The 17,336-nt window shown below is 42.0% G+C and overlaps 2 protein-coding genes across 2 annotated transcripts in view; one reads left to right on the top strand and one right to left on the bottom strand.

Moving 5' to 3' along the window:
* RYR3 (ryanodine receptor 3) overlaps window positions 1-1,995 on the top strand; it is a 367,593-nt gene extending 365,598 nt beyond the window's left edge. Inside the window, exon 104 of the mRNA XM_049611650.1 lies at window positions 1,052-1,995. Coding sequence (XP_049467607.1) covers window positions 1,052-1,147 — 96 coding nt within the window. The 3' untranslated portion in view covers window positions 1,148-1,995. The remainder of the gene's footprint in view (window positions 1-1,051) is intronic.
* Window positions 1,996-2,129: 134 nt separating this feature from the next.
* AVEN (apoptosis and caspase activation inhibitor) overlaps window positions 2,130-17,336 on the bottom strand; it is a 198,420-nt gene continuing 183,213 nt past the window's right edge. Inside the window, exons 4-7 of the mRNA XM_049614122.1 lie at window positions 8,656-8,726; window positions 6,747-6,842; window positions 3,377-3,728; window positions 2,130-2,596 (exon numbers count right to left, since the gene is read on the bottom strand). Of these exons, the coding sequence (XP_049470079.1) occupies window positions 2,481-2,596; window positions 3,377-3,728; window positions 6,747-6,842; window positions 8,656-8,726 (635 nt within the window). The 3' untranslated portion in view covers window positions 2,130-2,480. The remainder of the gene's footprint in view (window positions 2,597-3,376; window positions 3,729-6,746; window positions 6,843-8,655; window positions 8,727-17,336) is intronic.

The raw sequence follows: 17,336 nt of genomic DNA, 5'->3' as shown, positions 1-17,336 counted from the left end.
CTGACTTTCGGTCATGATTTAAATTGCTTTTGTAATAACAACAAAAAGAAAATGGCATGAGCTTAAAACAAAAGAAATAATAAAATAATTCTTTGATTAAAAAAAAAAATCATAGCCCTGCATTGAGTTTCCTTTTCAGAAGCCTTGAGACTCACCAGAGCATCGAATGTCTGAAGTAGACCGATGTTTCCCTTAGCGTCTCACATGCGTTCTTCCTCTGTGTTATTCTGCCATCTCTTTGTGACCTGAGAAACCCCACATCCTAAGGCAACTCCCATCTATTCCTCAAGACTTTCTGGTTATCCTTCCCAGCTAACACTGACATTTTCTAAACCCTTATGGTTACTGCTTCAGAGTAGAATAGCTGGAGGTGGGGAGAACATTACAGAGAAAAAGACAAGGAGAAGCTGAGTGGGCGGCTTAACAAAGAGAGTAAAATGGTGTGAGAGACAGCCTGAGAAAGATAACCACCTCATGTGTGGGTGACGCAGGGAATGTGAAGGTGTGGATAGTATGAGTGAAAGTATGTGTCAAAAGGGATTCTGTGACTAGGATAAAGAAATGCAAAGATAGAGAACAAGGGAAGAGAAGGTAGGTTATCAAGTATTCCAACATCATCAGGGTTGTAGGAAAACTTCACAGCTCAACACACTTCTGAGGCACTTGGTTCTGGATCTGCCTTCAGTGCCCCAGGTGTCTGCCCAAGCTAGCACTCACTGTCCCCTCATTGTGCATTATTCTGCCTACTACCAAGTACCAGTGGCATAGAATGAGCTTATTTCTAGATCTTTAACCAATTTACTGGCAATCATTGCATGGTGTTCAGTGTTGTGAGTTTTGCGGGGGAAGGAAGGAGGAGTCGGGTAGGGAATGACGTTTTGCTCTCAAAATAGTCTAGGCTGGGAACAGAGCAAGGAAGAAGGTTCTAGTTGGGCCTCATATAAATGAAACCCCCTCACCATTCCCAAAGGGATACCTACAGAGTAAAAACAATGCAGGTTTTAGCTTACTGTGGTTTCAAAAGAAGTACCCTTTGTTCCCATTGTTTCAGGAATCTTATGTCTGGAAGATGTACCAAGAAAGGTGTTGGGATTTCTTCCCAGCTGGTGACTGCTTTCGGAAACAATATGAAGATCAGCTTGGATAAATCAGAAAGAAACTCCACAGTTCTGGACAACTTCCAGTGGAATAAATCCTTTTACAGTTCTGCAAAATAATTGAAATGTGACATATTCTAAATGCCTCCCTTATGAGAAAGTGTTTGTTAAAAATATGTGAGATCGTGGAATTGATTTGGCTTTTTGTGCCTAATGGACATAGCCCTGTGGGAGACAACCTCTCAAAATGTGAAAAGAGGGCAAAGAAGCCAGGAAACTATAATTGAATACCTTCAAGTTTTTCAGTTGTAATGGAACCGGTTTGTCACAATGGCAGTCACTGAGGAAAGGACTAGAAATATGAAGTCTTCAACACACTGTACCTGAAATTTTACGCACTTGAATGTCACATGACAGTATCCACTAGTGACTCATGATCTGAACTACAAAAATCATTTTAACTGCAAATTTCTCCCATGGTACTTGCTAGTGAATGTATTCAGAATCAGCTTGAAAAGCTTTAAGCAGTTACAGAAATAGAAAAAAAAAAAAACACACTTTGTCGACACTGAAATATCGATTAAGTGCCTTAAAAAATCTCTTTAGATATAGCTATGCAAATTTTTTATGTTTATGTCCCAGATGGACATAGTTCCATTAATTAGTTGTGATCTTCTGTCTTTATGAAACTGCACTTGAAGGTTATTCATATAATTTTTTTTTTCCAGTAACAGCTTGTCAACTGCTGTTATTAGAAGTACTGTACTGAAAATCCAGAAAAAGTTCAATCTTATGCCAAATTGAGTACTGCTTTCTGGTCCCCTTGTAAGTAGTGGAGCTGCTGTGTTTAGGTGAATCTCCTTAAATCAAAGGAAGTGCCCACTGCAATAAAGTAATACACCCCACTCTCTGGTGTTGGCGTCTTGCGTTGCACCTCTTGCGGCTGACTCCGCAGCCGCACTGGGACAGCTGGGAAAAGGGACACGACACAAATGGCCTAAAACCCCACCCAGGAAAGAAAGGAAGTCCACACACCAGCGTTCATTTATTTGGGCCAAATGCATGCCTTGTTGCTTGTGTCTATCAGCAGCACCTGCTCTGCCGTAAACATTGAAAGGAAGGAGGCTGGAAACAAGAGCCCTAACATCCCCTGCCCTTAAGGGATCTACTAGATCACTAAGCCAGAGAACAAATGCAAGGAGCCTCTTAAAGGTATAGTCTCATGTTGTGGAACACAGAGGTAGGCTGTACCGCAGCAAGCGTTGACGGTGTGGGGCATGCTTGTAAACCAGCTGTTCTGGAAGGACAGCCTTGGGCCCGCCCTTGCTGACAAGGCCACCAAAATTTGCTTCAGGCACTTTTTTTCATTTGTCTTTCTATACGTTAGGAAATCATGCTGTCCAACCAGTCTTCAAGCTCTTCCTCGGTAACAGTTTTTGATGTACTTGCTTGCTCCGGTTCCACGTTCTTTTCTTCCACCACAGAGGGCTCTGCAGGAGCTGGGGAAATAAAAGCAGTGTTAACAACTGCACGTTGGTCCCCAGAGTGAGGGTTAAGGCTGCCTTGGGGCTTGTTCCATGACAGAAGTCAGCCCTACCTGTTTGCTTACAACAAGGGGAAACGTTCTGTTATTCAATCAGTTATAGTAATATCCTCACAATAAATGGGGTAGAGATTTGCCCCTCTAGTTATTCTGAAGTTGCCTTTTACCGTTCACTAGTTTCTTAAAAAAGACCAACAGCTCAGTCTTCTTTTGACTATTGTAGCACTCCTGGAAAGTCTTCAAAGGTTCTCAAAGGCAGTGTGTGGATGCAGCAGTCACCCTCGGCCTCTCCCTATCAGACGGGCCACTGTCTTGCAGAGCGCACACAAGGGAGGGAGTGCTCTTTTGTAAAAAAATAAGATCGAAATAGCAAGCAAGAAGTCTGGAGAGTTGGTTAACTGGCCTGTTCAGATAGTCGATTAAAAGGCCTGCTGATGCACAGCTGAGGACCAGGAGAAGCTTAATGCCTTTTTATAGCGCAAGTTCAATCTGCAGCCCCGGGTTTAATATTGCAGTCAGGCAGGTAGCAGCTTTGGAAGCCGGGTGTATCGAGTGGGAGGAAGGGTGTCAGAAAGGTCAGCTCAGGGGGAAGTGGGGATGTGAGCACAGAAATAGATGTCCATGGACCACAGCAGATCGATGTCAGACGCTGATGGAGATGTGTATGGACGGGACGCAGGTGGGGCTGTTTGCAGAAAAACAGGAAGAGGGATAGGGAATCAAATGGAAGCCATACCTTTTTCTTCTGGGGCCACCTCCCCATCTTTCTCAGATCCTCGGTCCTGAGATGTCTGGTCTGGTAAGATGTTCTCTCCCTCTTTTATAGGTGCATCTAAACTCAGCAGCAGATCTAACTCTTCCTCCAAGGGACCTGCTGCTGACTGCAGTGGGCCAGTGGGTTCCCGGGAACCCTTTGTGGGACCTGGGCTATCTTTACCCAGGTACATGGGGCAGCCAGCAGCAACAGACTTCAGCTCAGCAGACCCCCTTCCTCCAGGACCCAAGGGCCCTTTTAACTGCATCCCTCGTCCCTTGCCTTCATCATTTCTCTTTGGTTTCACCTGAGGAAGCTCTAAAGGAAGGGTGGTCTGAAAGAGAAGCATAAAGAGTTAAAAAAATCTTGAGTCCTGCCACATTTGCTTAAGCAGAAACAAAAACAAAGGAAGCCAAACTTTGGGCAATGGCTAATTCTATCCAGACAGCAAGTCCACAAAGGGTCTCGAATTCAGGCCCTGCCCCAGCACCCTTCCTTACTGATGGGGGCTAAAACATGGGAGACCTCACTGAAACACAACAGGGCTGGGCCTCCCCCTCTGCCCCACCTCCGCTGTGTGCTAACTCAGAGTTGAAATCAAAAGGGCCATGTCTTTCTATAACTGCCCTGAGAGCTGGCAGCACCACAGGTCTATATGAATGTATGTATACTTCCATCTGTGAGGACATAAACATCTGTAAAAGGCACCGAGAAGCAATCAGCCAATCAATGTGTGAATAAGAAAGGTGAAGGGACAAGCTCCCCAAGATAAGAGGGACGCTTGCTAACATTTGAGTAAAAAATGCCAGACAGGAAAGAAAACATACTCGATTACATTCGTAAAAAGTACAAAAATGGGCAAAACTAATCTTTAGTATTAGGAATCAGGATAGTAGTTTTTAGGGCAGTAGTGACTCGAGGGAGGGGTGGCTTCTGGGGTGCTGGCAATATTCTGATTCTTGCTCTGGATGCAGATTCCATGGTTATACATACTTATGCGTGCACTTTTCTGTAATGACTTAACAAAAGTTAACTCTTCAGGGGACTGTAATGTGGAGCGAAGACTGAGAAGCTCCGTTCTGGTGGGGAGGCGGGGAGGTATGAGGTGACCAGCATGGCAGCAGGGTGGGTAGATGGAGAATGAGGTTCAACTACTGTTGGCAAACCTGTCCCTGCATTTAAGCATCCTGAGCAGATCCAGCTTGCTAATGACCCCTCAGGGCTTTCAGAGCACTATGGCTTGACACATAAATATTCATCCATCATTCTCAGTGTGCAAGATAAAGCTGGGATGTGGTCTTTCATTATAATCCTGGAGTCCTTGAATTTGTTCTGGATTGGGTGTCTGGTGTTGCTTTTTAAACTCCCCCAGTAATTCAAATGTGCACACACAGTTTGCTCTACATCACTGGGTGGGGTGGGGTGAGATTTAAAACTAGGACCCGGGTTTTCTTTCTTTTTTTTTTTTTTTAATTTTTTTTTTTCAACGTTTTTTATTTATTTTTGGGACAGAGAGAGACAGAGCATGAACGGGGGAGGGGCAGAGAGAGGGAGACACAGAATCGGAAACAGGCTCCAGGCTCCGAGCCATCAGCCCAGAGCCTGACGCGGGGCTCGAACTCACAGACCGCGAGATCGTGACCTGGCTGAAGTCGGACGCTTAACCGACTGCGCCACCCAGGCGCCCCATAGGACCCGGGTTTTCAAAGTTCCTGTGATTGTTTCATACCTTTCTTCTAAGGCCTCCACTGATACGACACCCTCACTTTCAAATGCTCACAGCGCTTCCTGTTTCTCCCTAAGTCCTGAGGCCCCATCACCTTCATCTCAGTGCTACCCTGATGTGTAGTGCTAACAACCATTTCTCATTCTGGGGGACCCAACGATGCATGGTGGGACTTGGAACATCTCTGGACACCCAGCAGAGACAGCAGTGGTTTCCCAGTCCATAAGGAAACCCCAAACACTTCTAAAGCTCCATGGCGATTCCCCCTTAGAGGCAAATGCCATCCTCTCTACTTCTCTGCCCTGCCCTTAACTGTCCTCCAGCCCTGAATTCAACCCGCGTGGGTAACCAATTTGTGCATCTGCTCCAGCGTAGCATCACATTCAGGTGCAGAATGAAGCTGATCATTTTAGTTGCCGCGATTCTATTCACAATTAGGACTGCTCAGGGTTTCGCTTTTTAAAAAATTCAGTGGAGCCACAATTAACATTTTCAAGTTCCTCTAGTATCATCCACTGGGCCTCCTCGTCTCAGTTCATTATTCAACTGCTGTCTTACGCTGGTGTCTCCTACATTTATGTTTTGAGCCCTTAATTCTGCACCATCAATTTCTCTATCCAACTACTGTTTGCACTTTGCTATCTCAGAGGCACAAACCCGTAATGTCCCAACCTCGCCTTTCCTGATGCTGCCCCACCGCCTAGGTGCACAAGCTGCAGAGCCTAGAACAATTCTTCGCTTGCTCTCCATTTCCAGTACTTGACCAAGTCCTGCCAGTTTTACCCACAGGTGCTCAAAAGTAAAGTCAAGCTCTCTGTCACCTCCACCATCATCACCCTAGCCCCAGCAACACGATCACACAGGGATCCCACGGGACCCGTGCAGCGGCCTCCTGTTTTGCTTCCCCTCCTCCACTCTCCTCCACCACGTGCCCGCACACACACATTTACCAGACACTTCTGCCTATTCCCCTATCCTGCAGCCAGAATGGTCCTTGCTTTTATCATTATGAGCAGTATTGCCAAGGTAGATCCGGTTGGGTCACTCTTCTTTAAATTCCAACTCAGACGTTGTTCTACTTTGGATCTCAGCTAATCGGACACTCCTGCAGGAAAGGCATTCTTAAGCACACCAAAGTAGATCGGGTTCGTTATTACGTATGCTCACAGCACACTAGGCTTCTCCTTCGTAGGACTTAACGCAATTGGGTCACTTGCTTGATACTCCAATTTCCCAACAGATTAAGCTCCAAAGAGCAGGAACGATGTCTGTCTGATCACCCCTTAGTGCTAACAAAGAGTCTGGCACATAAGTTTGTGAGTAAAATACCAGCTAGACTTTATCTTTTTACATTTCATTCAGTTCCATTACCTTTGATCCTTCAAAATGTTTCAAATGTAAAATGTTAAAAAAAAAAAAAAAAGAAAGAAAGAAAAGAAAAAAAAAACTCTAAAAATTACTTAATTCTCCCTTAAAACTTTTCAAAATGCTACCTTGATACAAAACCCTCAGATTTACGAAAGGAAAAGCTCACTGAGAGACATTCTGCAGAGGGATATTTTTCACTCGTTTTTTCTTCTGCTGCCCTAACCCACACTGGCTGGAAGATGCTATCGGGGTTTTTACCTGGACCAATTCAGCAGCGACATTGAGTCGGAGCGAAAGAGGCAGTTCTTGAAGGGCGCGAACCAATGACTCACAGTCCACATAAAATGCCGAATTCTATTAACAAACAAAAAATTACAGATATATCAGGTGATGATTACAAATGACCTTTTAGAAAAAGGCAGAATATGATAGAAATAAACCATCATTATAACCCCAAGTTATATCCTATTATTAGTTCCATTTGACAGATGAGAACACAAGAGAAGGAAACAAGTCAGCCCAAGTCCTAGAACGAAGATACACCCACCTTCAGGCGTGTCTCTCCAAGGTCTGTGCTCTTACCCACATGCTAAACTTCCCCCCAGAAGAAAATGAACATCAAACTGCTGGTACTAACTGGCCCAGGACAACCCCTGAAGCCCCCTCCTCTGGGAACACTGCACCCCAATGACATCCTGACTCTCAACACGGCCGGTCTTTCAGCTCTCCTCCCTTGACAGGACCCCCCAGAATCACACTCCTCCGCCGAGACGCAGCCACCGATCTCTTTCCCCGGGTGCTGCTCTCCATCCCTGCCAGCCCAAAGTGGTCCCCACCGTATTATCTTCATTCACTGATGACACCACTTATTTTATGTCACGCTTTTTCGTTCATTACAAAAATATTTACTGATCATCTACTTTAGGTCAGCCACCGTGCTAAGGGCAATGCACGAGCACAGTCTCTGGCTGGTTCACCTTTGAACAGGCTGCATCTAATAAAATATCTAGTAAAGAACAAGTTCTCAGTGTTCTGATGAATGAAGAAGTTTAGGATTATTTGAAACCCTCGGGATAACTGAAACATTCTCTGAGAGTCAACACGGCCCAAAAGGAGTTGAAATGTGAGAGGTTATCTGTTTGCAATTTGTCCTAGAATGCTAAACTGCACCTCAGGCATCTGCCCACACCGACTCAAGCAGACAAATAGTTTTAATTCCCTACTTTCTCCATGGGGTAATACATACCCTATGTAAAGTGACAGGCAGTCACTTTATAAGTAACACCCCCCGCCGCACAGTGTGGTAAATCAATGCCCATCCCAAACAAGTAGACATCACACCAGTCCAGGGGTAAAATGAACCACTTACAGTGTGCGTGTGTGCGGAGCTAACAGCAGAATGGGGAGGAGGATGCCCGACCCTTGGGCTTCAGGTCTGCTATTCAGCCACCTGCCTGAAGCTGTGGACAGATTGTCTAATCATTGTACCAGACAGTATGCCCTAGCCATGGAGTCAGGGAGCCCATGATAAGCCACCACTCATTCTCTGTGCTTTGTAAAAGGGTAAGAACACCTGTCATCTCTCGTATGGAAACAATCAGTCAAATCCCACTTGGAAAAGAATCGAAACTCCTTGGGATGGAAGTATGGCACGAACACAAAGCGAATGAGGTGGTTGGCCTTTCTGGATTCGCTGAAAGGCTTCTGTGATATTTGTCGTTATTTTTATAGCTTTATTCTTCTAATTATAGATAAAGAGTTATCTAAAGCTATAAACTTGAGGATTTTTTTCACCTGATACCAAAAGCAGTATGAGGGGGAAAAATTACTTTTCAACTCCAAGGGGAAGTTTCACAGAAAGGGAAAGAAGAGAGGCCCAATGGCAGAGCAATCCACACAAAAATCATGACTATAAACTCACTACCTTGCAGCCCAGTCTTTGTGAGGAATTCACACAGATGGCCAGGTGTAAAGGTGAACTCTAGCTTCAAAGACCTGTATAATTTAAGCTTCCCAGACATTTTCTGAACGGTTTCTGTAACAGAGACTAAACTGTACATGAATGACTACTCTTTTCTACACGGAGACTCTATCTCAACAATAATGTAAGGATGTTAGTCTCCAGCCTTGAGCAGAGCCAACCCGCATTCGAGACAAACCATCTTACCTGTTTTGGACACGACGCTTCACCATCCCACTCCTTCTCCTCGACAAAGCGGAACTGAGAGAATGAGTCCCCTAGAGATAGAAGAAAAAAAAACCCACAATTTTATGCAAAAGCCAAAGGAAAAGGCTCAGTTCTCTATATTTCCCCTCTGGCATAAAAGTGCCACTTCTGAAGAGCTAACTGTCCTGAATTCGGCGACATCATTCAGTTGAAGTTCTTGGCTTCCACATCCTTACACAGCAATCTGTGTGTGCCCTTGAAAATATTGTTGGTGCCATCATTCACCGTTTCACCCAATTCTCAGTAAGCCACCATCTCCATGCTATTCGAGAGGCAACAAAATAGTTCAGGCCTGCAGACATGGCCATCTACTCGTATTTAGCACATTTTCATCTCATCTGCTTAATGTATGCAAGGAAACAGAAATTTATGATTTGGGGAGCAGGTGCAGCTGAAAAGGCAGAAGAAACGAATTGAAGGAAAGAAGTTCTAGACTTACCCACGATATGACAGACTTTTACTATCTCTCTCAGGTGAGGTGACCGTCCTCAACCATCACTCTAAAACTCACCTGGCTAGAATGTCAAATGCAAAGTAAAACTCAAAGAAGGTGCACAATATTAGTTCATGTGAGTCCTGGTGCGCTGCTCTGAGCTCGTGGAATAAAGGAAAATGAACACGTAAGATCAGCATAAACAAGCGTGAAAGATGATCCTGGACAGCAAGCTTTGACACAGGGCTTATTTTGTAAATGCATACTTATTTGGTTATCTGCATTAAGAACATCTAATTTATACATGAAGAATTCTTTCTCTCCCTAGCTTTCAGGATTCTCCAAAATGTGATCCTCCCTCAATAACCCATGTTTGCTTCCTATTTCTTCAGACTTTCTGCTCGAGTCGACCTCTTTTCACGTTCCAAACATACTTCATGTTCTATCCTAGGCTCTTTCTTTTTCAATCCTCCCCCCTTGTCTAGAAGACCCACACACTTCTACCCATTCATATCATATTTATACTCTTTTGTGATACCTCTCAGGTGACTTAACCATAGAATCCATTCTTCTAAATTAAAAGAGGAAAAAGGAAGTGAAGAATTCAAAATTAAAGAGACAAAGATAAAATTAGACCCTATACTACCCCCATCATTTCCAAAACACATGGGTCAGAAATATGAACATTTGGCAAGATCAAATTAAAAGCAAAAAGGACCAAGAACACCACTATTAGAAGGGTAAAGTTAATACTCTTAGTCATCGGCAAATCAATTTGATCCCTCAAAAATTATGACAATAAAGGATCTGAATGATATAATAAGGTTTTTTATGTATATATAGATATGAGTATGTGCACATATATATTATGATTGTATCTGTGTACTCTCTTTATAAATATCTGTGCGACATTAGTTTTTAAAAAGAGCTATAAAAAGGCCACCAAAAACCTCAATAAATCTGAAAAGTAGCAGTATTTGCTAATGATAAACATTTATAGCACATATAAGCAAAGGGTTAATATCTCTTACATACAAAGAGCTTCTGCAAATCAACCAGAATAAACCACCTAGTAGAAAAAGAGGAAAAGGAGTGAAAATAAGAAATACCATTTGCTAATATATATAAATGTGTGTATATATATATATAATATATATAATTATGTATATATATATTATATATATAATTATATATATACACACATATATGAATAAATTAAAAATCAATCTGGTAGATTTTTTAAAACTTGACCAAATATTTGAATGCCATATTCACTGTTATTTTTGGCATTCCTGAACTTCTATATTATAAATAATGCTATATAATATATAATAATGCTATATAGTAATGCTATTATAAATAATGCTATAATCATTATAAATGATACTAAGACTGCATAGAATAATATATAACCAGCACAAGGTAACAGTAATACAAACAAGGCATGCTAGACTGTCTAATATTTGAATATTCACTTTCAAATACAGGTAAGTTTCCAACAATGGCTAAATAGCTTGATGTAAACCAATCCTCTTACTGAGAACAGCTTAGGAACACTAGGCCAAAAAGAGCCACTTAGCACACAAGCGACAAAGGTCTCAGAAAGAAGAGAAGCTAAGGAGGTAAGCCTGACATTTAGAACTGCTTCTCCCTTTGAGGCATTTATTCATTCCCACAGGTGGTCCTGAGAAACTGAAGAACTGAGCATAAAGTAACAACCAGGGAATGCAGAGAGCTTTTGCTAGTTTTATGGTACAGGGCAGACAAAAATTGGAATTCAGGGCCCAAGGATGAGGAAGAATCTTGGAAAACCCAAGACATTCACATGGGAGCCCTGATGAGTACATCTTAGAAGTGGGAGTTGGGGGGCACCTGGGTGGCTCAGTTGGTTGAGTGTCCAGCTTTTTATTTTGACTCAGGTCACAGTTGTGAGATTGAACCCCATCAGGCTCTGTGCATGGAGCCTGCTTGGGATTCTCTCCCCTCCACCATTTGCATGCTTTCTCTCAAAAATAAATAAACATTAAAAGGAAGTAGGAGGAGGGGGAGGAGGAGGGGGAGGAAGAGAAGGAGGAGGAGAAGGAGGAGGAGAAGGAGGTGGAGGAGAAGGAGAAGGAGGAGGAGGAGGAGGAGGAGGAGGAGGAGAAGGAGAAGGAGGAGTAATGGTGGGGATGAAGTAGGAATAAGCCAGACCTCCCACAGTCTGAGGCAAAGCTATATATCATCTCAGTCTCTGATTCTGCCCATAAGAAGCAAAAGTAAATCCTTTTTGGAGGAAAATGACATTACCAATAGCCTAAAATTATCTCTACTGTTTTTCATAACCAGTGTCCAGAGTTCATTAAAAACCATCAAGCATATCAGGAGAGGAGACCAAGGTAACAAAAAACTAAGGTGACGGGGGGAGGGGGGGATAAAACCCTAAAAAGATCCACAGAGGTTAAGATATTTGACTTATCAGACATGGGTTTTATATTTGAGCAATGTAAACATTTTAAGAATAGGAAAATCTACAAAATCACAATGACATCCACGAAGTCATCATGATTCATATAAAATGTACACATAAAAAATACAAAGAAGAAAATGCTTGAGGAAAATGAGATGCTGAAAACACAATTTGCTTACAGTAATCAAACTTCAAAAACACATTTTTAAAATTATAATAAATCATAGAGAGGCCAACACTGAAAAATAAGCTTGTTCAAATGCCTACGAAAGAATGCCAACCCCTCTGATCCTGTCACTGAAGGTGAAAGAGTATCCAGACTTGTGGAAATCATGAATCTTAGCATTTCAAGAGTGCTTCTTCCTCAATTATACTGCAACATGCACAAAAACAATGGTGATAGTACCAAATGTGCTACTCCTCTACCCTGTGCATCAGACATTTGGACATGTAGACCTCCTTTAAGTAAAACAGCACAGGGGCACCTGCTGGCTCAATCAGTTGAGCGTCTGACTCTACGTTTCGGCTCAGGCCATGATCTCCCGATTTGTGGGATCAAGCCCCATGTCCAGCTCTTCGCACTAGGTATGGAGTCTGCTTCAGATTGATATTCTCTCTCTCTCTCTCTCTCTCTCCCTCCCTCCCTCCCTCCCTCCCTCCTCTACCTCCTCCCCCCCAACCCTGGCCCCTCGGCCCCTCCCCTGCTCACACTCTCTCAAACAGACAGCACAGTTCCTTAACAATCTATTCAATCCTGCTCCTGATTTACTCTCTTGTTGGAAGAGTTCCTGGTCTCACACTCACATGGTGAGTCCAGATGGAGAAGTATAGAGTAGAAACCAATGAACAGTGCCAGCTAACTGTGGTTGACAATGAGCAAACATGGGTGTCTCAAGAGCTGCAAGCGTTCAAAGTTTCGGTCACACTGTATGTTCAGATGGTAATTAAGGCACAGTGTAATGGACAGAACTAGAAAGCATAAAAGGAGTGCTGTTCTTCCTTTCTTCCTCCTCTTCCTCCTCCTCCTCCTCTTCCTCCTCTTCCTCCTCTTCCTCCTCCTCCTCTTCCTCCTCTTCCTCCTCCTCCTCCTCCTCTTCCTTTTCCTCCTCCTCTTCCTCTCCTCCCCTCTCCTCCTCCCCTCTCCTCCTCCTCCTCCCCCGCCTCCTCCCCCTCTTCCTCTCCTCCCCTCTCCTCCCCCTCCCCCTCCTTCTTCTTCTTCTTCCTCGTCTTCGTCGTCTTCTCCTTCTCCTTCCCCTTCCCCTTCCCCTTCCCCTTCCCCTTCCCCTTCCCCTTCTTCTTCTTCTTCTTCTTCTTCTTCAGCCAAAGACTAATTTCATGAGTTACAAGAGGTTGTGGGCCTGCCTTGTTGTGTACTTACACAAAACCCTAAAACAAGATGGAGGAAGAGCCAGTACCTGTTACACAGGCTGCTTGAGCAACAAAAGCCCCCTAATATTCTACTTTGATAAGAATGCCAAAAATCACAGGCCTGCTAAATCCAATGATAGCTTATTAAGAACATGATTTATTCACTAGAATTTGCTAAATAAGGCAGGGGGCAGATTTAAACGAAACTGATATACTTTGAGAATACACATTTTTCTAATGTCTAAGAAGTCTCGTATCATTCTATCACAGAAATCATGGGGAAGCTGGTGTATATGCAAGGAAAGCCAAGATACAGATACACGTGATATTGAAACAATTCTATTACATCTTGAAAGTCAACCACATTAATTTACTGCCACAATTTTAGAGCCAAAGTTAATGACAGATTTTTTTCAAATAACTAATTGTATGAGGCAACAAAAATATTAGAAAGTTGGATATATGTGTTGGCAGCAATCTTAAGTATGCTCCTAAAAACATCGAGAGAGTATATTTCTGGCAGTGCACAATGCTTCAATTTCTGAGATTCCTTCCATTAAACTCATGATTGTCACACAAATCTCCAAGGCCAGTGGTTAATGAGGTTGTAAGTCTTTACCTAGTCTATTACCTAGTTATTATTGGAGAGGACGAGGTTAGTTGCCGAGGGACAACATTAATATCAGCGGTACTATACTCTGTGTAGTATATTATAGTGACTGCAGGAATAATCCAACACCAGGTATTGGAGAAAAAGGACAATATATATTGTCAAAATTAAATCTGACTACTATAATCTTTTATTAAAAAATTTTAAGTTTTGTTAAGTTTTCAGATTTTTTTTTTTTTGTATTCCAGACATCCATTCTATGACAGTGATATTTAGCTTTAGTTTCAGCTAAATATGACGTACCACTTGACCATTTGGCCAAAATATGATTTTGGTGTGCCTCCAATATTCAGTTAGTGACACTGTACGAGGCATTTGAAAAATAAGGTAGCTTATGTAACGTACAGCACGGTGACTATGGTTAATCCTACTGTATTGCATAATTGAAAGTTACTGAGAGTAGATCTTAAAAGTTCTCATCACAAGAAAAGAAAATTGTAACTATGTAACAGATGTTAAGTAGATTTGTGGGTATCATTTTACAATACATGCAAATGTTGAATCATTATGGTGTACACTTAAAGCTAACATAGTATTACATGTCAATCACACCTCAATTAAAAAAATAAGGTAACCATATGTACTGACGTGCAAAGATATTATTTCAACTGCTACCTGAAAAAATCAAGTTTTAGTACAGCATAAATAAGATATATATGCATGCAATATGCATATGCACACATGCTATATACACATATGTATATATCACAAAAATACTAATATATGCATAGAAATAAGCCAAGATAATTATATACCTATTTTAAGAATGATTCTCTCTCAGAGGTTGGGATTAAAGGAGACTTTCCTTTCTGCATAATACATTTTCCAGTTGAATTTTCCTTTGTAAACAACAAGCACATGTTACTTTTGGAACCTAGCCACTAGCCACAAAGAAGGAAATCTTAAAAAAAAAAAAAAAAAAAGCTAAAATTTCTTGAGGGCGAAGACCTTCTCAGAACGCATTTAAGACAAAATATGCATAGATCTCATAGGCTGGGACCACGGAACCATAGGTGTCATTCATTATAACCCTCCCTTTGTAGAAGAATAGAGAAACCTTAGGTCTAGACAGGCTCAGTGGTCTAACCAAAGCCAGATGGTCAGTTAATGGCTGAACACCAACACCTCTTGAGTCCTACCATTTGTTATTACACCTATAATTAATAAAATTATTTCCACTAGGCTTCTTGGCTGTCTGAGTTTCCTAGAACAAAAACAGGTAACAAATATTTATGACATTTGATATACTAACATTAGACAAGCTGACATGTTGGAAGATATGAAAATTCAAACTCAAAAGTAAATAATTCTTCACTTTAGGAAAGGGATTACTTCAGGGGTTCCTTTAAATAAACAATACGACTTTTAAAAATAAAACAGTTTCACAGAACTCTGTTAACGGTAGTATTCTGCTAATGATAGCATTGGAGAAATAAAGGTGATGACCAACTCCGTCACTGTATTTACAATACCCAGGATTCTCACTCTGCCTTCCTTCCCAAATTGGTCTAACACAAGTCTTAGAATCAGTAACAAAGAGGACACTACACTTGTTAGAATTCCACAGTACCATATTAATATGCTTTCAAAAAGTTTACCATCTAGTCATAGATAACACAGCTTTGGATTATAAGCTTACCCTTTCAGCCCCACCAGCAAAAAAATTGAAAGCACTTAATACAACCATGAAGCTCTCCAGAGGAAGTTCAGGTGGGATAACAAGGAATGACCTTTATGTGGGCAATAAGAACCCACTAAGATTCCCAGTTCCAACAATATACATCAGGTGTACATGAAGAGTGAGCGCAAAAGACAGAAGATGTGCCCAAGCCTAGTAATACCTACTAATTCAGTAGTGGCAGCCAATTCCCATAACTGACATCTGTCCTACGTATTTGGAGCTCTTTCTCATAAAACTGGCCCAAGTGGCCGAGTTGAGGTGCATCCTTTCAGAAACCAAGTCTAGAAAGCAAGAGGAATATATCACTACTTCTGAATGAATACTTAGTTTTAAGCTCCATTTTCCTGGCTCTTTATTGTGATCACATTTGCCACACAGCCCTGAGAATATGCCCTCAACCAGGACATAGGTCTCTGGGAAATCACAAATGAACTCCATAGGCTGACAAGTTCACAATCTTCATAGAAAGAGAGTAAGTCCAAATAGTCATCACGATGGCTGCTATAGGAAAATGAAATATACCCTTTTTCTCTCTCTGAATTTCTCTATTCTCATCTATGAGATATTTGGGAAGTCAAGGTGGATCCTAAATCCACAGGCTGACACAGATCACACCAGAGATGACCCACAGTTTAGCTTAAAGGACATAAAAACATCTTTGCCACCCAATGTCTAGCTCCCATGGATGAACTTTTCTAGATGTAGATGTCAAACACTTTGATATTTACCCAAAACAAAGCAACAGCTAACTCTTTGTGAGAAATATTATACAAGCCACTACAGTGATTAATAAAAAAGTTAGGCTGAGCCAAAATAACAGGAGAGGTAAGAAAAATCTCTCCTCCTGCTCAACAGTGACCTATAATTAGCTTTCTCACCAGATGTGGGGCCCCAAAAGCCCCTGAGCATCAAATATCCACATTGAGCACTACATAGTAAGATGTGCCTATCTTTCCAATGCCCCTAAAATGTGGCTTTCCCATCTGCATGGATTTTGTTGAAGGAAAAGCCAAATACACTCAAGTACCCTAAGAGGGTTCTAGGCTTTATGAGAGAAGGATGATGCTGACATTCTGGAATTTAGAATCTAGCTGTTTTCCACAAAATAGTTGGTGAATATTCTGTATTAACCCTGTACCATTGTAGACAATCTTGTAAAATCTGTCAGATCAATTCTTTTTTTTTTCTTAAGTTTGTTTGTTTGTTTGTTTGTTTGTTTAGAGAGTGTGGGAATGGGGACAGGCAGAGAGAGAGGGAGAGAATTCCAAGCAGGCTCCACACTGTCAGCACAGAGCCTGATGCAGGTCTAGAACCCACGAACCATGAGATCATGACCTGAGCTGAAATCAAGAGTTGGATGCTCAACTGACTGAGCCACCTAGGCGCCTCAAGATCAATTATTTTCTGAAACAAGGCCAACATCAAACCCTGGCACAGAATTCCAAGACGGAAGCAAATGATTAGACAAGGCAGAATAAATAAAAGAAATGAAGGACCAATCCTCAGCCAAACAATGGAATCTTAAGATGTTACAATGACCTGTAGTAAAATAGTGCGTCCCTTAGGATTAGGTCTGGCTGTGTGTAATGAAGACCTACGAATTTATGGCTTAAAAACAAGGTAAGAAGTCATATCTCTATCAACCAAATGAAGTTAACACTTAGGCAGTCAAATGCTGGCATGGTGGCCCAGGTTCCTTCCAGTTCATTGCTCTGCCATTCCTATGAAGACTCTTCTCGCCATGATTTAAGATGATCACCAGGGCTCCCGCTATCCCATTAAAATTCCAGACAGCAAGATCCAAGAAGACTTGAAGAAAAACGGGCAAAAGGCATGCACCATCTGTCAGTTATGTTTTCCCAGAAACCACCACAGAACATTTCCACTTATTTCTCTTTTGGCAGTAGCATATTGTTTTATTAAGCTACAAGGAATGTGGGATAATTGATTTCTTCCCAGGTGGCTGTTGGCCCAGATGAGAATCAGGGGTTTGAAGAGAAAGAGAGTGAGTATGGGATGG

The sequence above is a fragment of the Panthera uncia genome, assembly GCF_023721935.1.
Source record: "Panthera uncia isolate 11264 chromosome B3 unlocalized genomic scaffold, Puncia_PCG_1.0 HiC_scaffold_1, whole genome shotgun sequence".
Classification (NCBI taxonomy): Eukaryota; Metazoa; Chordata; class Mammalia; order Carnivora; family Felidae; genus Panthera; species Panthera uncia.
Note: the sequence above shows the minus strand (reverse complement) of the source record. Positions and strands in the feature narration are given on the sequence as shown.